Genomic DNA, 5,287 nt, shown 5'->3' on the forward strand with positions numbered 1-5,287 from the left:
GTTTCTCTGTGTAGCCTTGGCTGTCCTGGAACTCACTCTGTAGACCAGGCTGGCCTCGAACTCAGAAATCCGCCTGCCTCTGCCTCCCAAGTGCAGGGATTAAAGGCGTGCGCCACCACACTCAGCGGAACTTTTGGTTTTTGAAAGGCTAGTCCCATTCATTCATTCATTTTTGTTTCTGTTTTTGTTTTGAGACAGGTTTTCCTGGAACTCTGTAGACTAGGTTATCCTCTAACTCAGATTCTCTTGTTCTTTTTCCAAGGTGGGATTAAAGGAGTGGGCCTCCACACCAGCTAAAGCTATAGCTATTTGTAATTTAAAAACCTTTTTTAGAAGAGTGGTGGCAAGTGCCTTTAATCCCAGCAATCAGGAGGCAGAAGTAGGTGAATCTCTGTGAGATGTAGGCCAGCCTGGTCTACAGTGTGAGTTCCAGGATAACCAAAGTTACACAGAGAACTGTAGTTATAGGTACATGCCACGACACCAGGGTTGGCTGGGTTTGGTCTGGTTTTTGGCACCAGGCCTTTATGTGAATTCTGAATGGACTCTGGTCCACATGCTGGTGTGTAGCAGACACTTTACCACTGAGCCATCTCCCCAGCTATATTTTTGTTTCCTTTTATGCTAAAAGTTTTTCTCTTTCTTCTGTCTCCTTTCTCTCTTTCATCCCAGCAATGACCTAAATCCAGCTTCTTATAAATTAATCCTCCTTTAACACAGTCACCATCTGTTCTCCTGCCTCTGAAGTCCGAGATCTAATCCTTTGACAATTTTTCTTGCAACTAATCTTTGTACAAAGTACTTTTTAGTTGATAAAATTTACATGTCATTAGTGTTTTCTGAGAATAGCAGAGACTAACTTTTGAGCAAGCATCTAAATTTTATTTTAAAACTATTTTTAAAAATATGAAAACTTATAGGGAGGAAATATAAAACATAAAATTATAGCTCTGAATTATAAAATTAAGTATATAAATTAATTATCTATCATTATATTAATATATAATTATATATTAAAATTAATTATAAAATATAAAATTATAACCTGCCATTATAAAATTCACACACAGAAGCTTTTCTTTTTCTCTTTCTTTCTTTCTTTCTTTCTTTCTTTCTTTCTTTCTTTCTTTCTTTCTTTCTTTCTGGTTTTTCGAGACAGGGTTTCTCTGTATAGCCCTGGCTATCCTGGAACTCACTTTGTAGACCAGGCTGGCCTCTGCCAGCCTGGGTGCTGGGATTAAAGGTGTGTGCCACCATGCCCGGCTTATTTTTTATTTTTTTGAGACAAGTTCTCATAGTTAGTTCTAGGATATCCAGGGCTATGTAGAGAAACTAATTCAAAGGAAAGGAAAAAAAAGGAAAGGAAAAAGCAGCCAGGCCTTGGATACACCGTTAATCCCACACTTGGAATCTCTGAGAGATTGCTCAGGCTCCTTTACTGAGGCCTATGCAGCCAGGGTGGCACAGTGAAACCCTGTCTCAACAACAAGCAACCCGGGTGGTGGAGCACACTTCTAATCCCAGCACTTGGGAGGCAGAGGCAGGCAGATCTCTGAGTTCGAGGCCAGCCTGTTCCAGGAAGTCTAGGGGGACAGAGAAAAGTTGTCATGAAAATCAAAACCAAGCCAAGGCAGAGAGATGGCAGAAGAGACTGCCTTAAGTTCTCCTGGGAAAATAGTAAAGGACCTGATTCCTCTTCACTTGAGAAGGCTCTGGGTGTTGGAGTCAGGAACAGTGCTCCCCTAGGGAGAGCACCTTAAAAATAGCTCAGAACTTCCCCATTGTCTTGGCCTTCCAGTGGCTGGTTTTTATTTTTAGAGACAATGTCTCTGTGCCACAGCCCTGGCTGTCCTGCAACTCATTTTGTAGATTAGGCTGGCCTCGAACTCATAGAGGTTCACCAGCCTCTGCTTCCCAAGTGCTAGGATTAAAGGTGTGCACCACCAGCACCTGGCCTTTTTTTTTTTTTTCTTAAAACAATGGCTATGGGGCTGGAGAGATGGCTCAGTGGTTAAGAGCACCGACTGCTCTTCCGAAGGTCCTGAGTTCAAATCCCAGCAACCACATGGTGGCTCACAACCATCCATAATGAGATCTGATGCCCTCTTCTGGTGCATCTGAAGACAGCTACAGTGTACTTACATATAATAATAAATAAATCTTTAAAAACAAAAAAAAAGGACAATGGCTATGTAACCCAGGCTGGTCCTTTAACAACAAATGAAAATGCCATTTTCCCCAAAACCAACTCATTTTTGTTAACCTTCATCCAAACATGTATTTTTTAGGTTCAGCTTTAGTGAAGAAGTTCTTGGGTTGAGTCATGCTTTATCTGCTGTCTCTCCACGTTCAACATGCAATGGGGGAAAAGTGCATTCTTCTCTAGAAAGAAAGCTAGAAACAGAACTACAAAGAGTTAACAGCTAAAAGGTCTGGATTAGTGTCTCCTCTGGTCAACAGGAGGACAAGAGGATTGGAAGCAGTGGTATTAGAGACAGCAGGGAATCCAGGGGAAAGAACTACACAGAACACTCTGGAAGGAGCCAGGACTGTAAGTTTATATCTAATGGATATTTATAATCTCTCATTTTTTTTACCTTGATGCTTTTGAGAGGAGCAAAACAAGTGTATTCATTTTATCCTTGTATTACCAGCCTGGGAGGTATCCACCAAGTCATCTTTAATCCTCTTACTTTCTTAGGTCTATCCCATAACCAACTCCTTGTCAAAGCTTTGGTGCCCCACACCCGTCCTCTGTCTCCCAGACCTCCACCCTTGCTGAACAAAAGCAATACCTCCCTATACCATTGTCTCTTCTATACCCATTAAGTATTGTTTTCACCTTCTGAGATGGGTCTCCAATAGACCCCTGGCTAGCCTGGACTTCACTATGTAGACCAAGTTAGCCCAGAATTTGTGGTTATCCTCCTGTGTCCTCCTGACAGGCCTATGCCATCATACCCAGGCTCTTCTGCTCTCTCCCCACACTTACCAATAACAGGGGAAAATTCACAGAGTGCCACACTCTTGCCTCTATTGCTTATTTGTTCAAAGGAAAGGGATTCTTGACTTTCTTTGTTGTTGGTGGTGGTTTCTGTTGTTGTTGCTGCTGCTGCTGCTGCTGCTACTGTTTTTTAGATAGACAGGGTCTCTCTAAATAGCTGACTGTCCTGGAACTATGTAGACCAGACTGACCTCATACTCATAGAACTTTATCTCCTAGGTGAGTGCTGGAATTAAAGCTTATGCCACCATTCCCAGCTTACTTATCCTTTTTTAAAACAGTGTCTAACTATGTAACCGGAACTGACCTTAAACTTATCATCCCGCCTCTAATAAGAACGAGGAGATGCTTCTTTCTAGATTTCCTCCAATCTAGAGCAAGGCAACCATCTTCACTCTTGTGTTCCTGAGGGGGGCACTCACTCAGGGCATAGACACGCCATATTTCACAAACTATAAAAACTGAGTCTATCGATGCAATCCTTTAATCCCAGCACATGGGAGGCAAAGAGAAGTGAGTTTCAGGCCATGCCATTACTGAGTGCATGGCCTTCCATCTGTCCACACAACCACGAATATAAGTAAGATGTGTCAAATACTGTCACAAAGTCTTGGGAAATTCCTACTGCAATTTAGAGAGCTCCTGCAGAAGACAGTCCACAGTTATAATTTCATGAAGACTTTTTCTTTATTCACTGTTTCTGGGCTCTCTTACAGCCTGATCATTGAGGTGATGCAGCATCTACTAGATTACATGCCAGAGGATCTGCCAGTTAGAGACACAGATTCGAGTCCTCTGTTGAAAGGTAGGTAAATCCAGTGCCTAGATATGGACGTCTTCACTGATTGAGAGAATTCCTTGTCTGCCATGACATTCTTCACAGTGGTGACTGTTTTCTTTCAGCCCTTTTCTTAAATTTTCCTTTTATTTAAATATTACTTGATTATATGTATATGTGTATACACGATTGTGCAGATGCATCACATGCCTGCAGTGCTGTGAAGCTCAGAATATACATCAGACCCCCTCCAACAGGAGTTGTGGATGGTTGTAAGCCACCAAGTGGGTGCTGGGAACTGAACCCGAGTCCTCTGCAAGGACAGTAAGTACTCTTAGCCACTGAGCCACTTCTGAACCTTCTTAGGTGCAGTAGGGTTTTATGTCTGTGGAGACACCATGACCACTGCGATTCTTCTGAAGGAAAATATTTCGTTGGGGCTGGCTTACAGTCAGAGGTTTAGTCAGTTAATGTCATGGCAGGAAACATTGTGGCATGCAGGCAGACACAGTGCTGGAGAAGAAGCTGAGAGTTCTACATCTTGATCCACAGGCAGCAGGAGACTATGTACCACACTATGGGCAGCTTGAGCATATAAGCCCTCCAAGCCTGCCCCCAGTGACACACTTCCTCCAAAAAGACCATACCTCCTAATAGGGCCAGTCCAGTCTCCATGGGCCAAGCATTCAAACACATGAGTCTATGGGAGCCATTCCTACTCAACCCTCCACATTAGATATTCTTTCTTTTTAAAAAAATATTTATTTAATGTATGTGAGTAGACTGTAGCTGTCTTCAGACATATCAGAAGGGGTCATTGGATCCCATTAGAGATGGTTGTGAACCACCATGTGGTTGCTGGGAATTGAACTCGGGACCTCTAGAAGAGCAGTCAGTGCTCTTAACCACTGAGCTGTCTCTCCAGACCCCACATTAGATATTTTTAATATTTTATTCTGACTCCATGTGTGCATATTGTGTGCACATCTGTATGTGAGGGTGTACATACTAGAGGTCAAAGACCAGTCTGGGTGGTTGGCACCTTCTACCTTTTGCTTTGAGACAGGGTCACTTAATGGCTTAGGACTTGACTATGTAAGCTAGATAGCTTGCTTGTGAATTTCCAGGTAGCCCCCCTTGTCTTGGCCACCCAGTCTGCCACTGTTGGGATCACAGGCACATGTCGCTGCAGCTGACCTTTCCACGTGGCTGCTGGAGGCCTGCACTCCGATTCTCAGGTTGTGAGACAAGGGCTTTCCAGACCGAGACATCTTCTCAGCCATTGAAGTCGTTGGCTTTTTAGCTTTTTTTTTTTTTTTCCAAACTTAAAACAATTTTATTTGAAAAATGAAACCAACCAAGTCCTGTCATCCTATAGTCCTGTATACACTAGCCTCTGGTTCAAGGGAAACCTGAAAAAGAAGGGATGGATGTATAGTCTGAGACACTCAGAGTGCCCCTGAAATTGTTATTATTTTATGTGTGTGTGTGTGTGTGTTTTTAAA

The 5,287-nt window shown here is 42.8% G+C and overlaps 1 protein-coding gene across 3 annotated transcripts in view; it reads left to right on the plus strand.

Annotated features, from left to right (window-relative positions):
- Positions 1–3,736: 3,736 nt before the first annotated feature.
- Positions 3,737–5,287, plus strand: part of Rpgrip1 (RPGR interacting protein 1) — a 52,158-nt gene continuing 50,607 nt past the window's right edge. For all 3 annotated transcript variants that reach the window (XM_021203784.1, XM_021203785.1, XM_021203786.1), the window contains exon 1: positions 3,737–3,809. In XM_021203784.1, the coding sequence (XP_021059443.1) occupies positions 3,737–3,809 (73 nt within the window). The remainder of the gene's footprint in view (positions 3,810–5,287) is intronic.

The sequence above is a fragment of the Mus pahari genome, chromosome 8 (assembly GCF_900095145.1).
Source record: "Mus pahari chromosome 8, PAHARI_EIJ_v1.1, whole genome shotgun sequence".
Classification (NCBI taxonomy): Eukaryota; Metazoa; Chordata; class Mammalia; order Rodentia; family Muridae; genus Mus; species Mus pahari.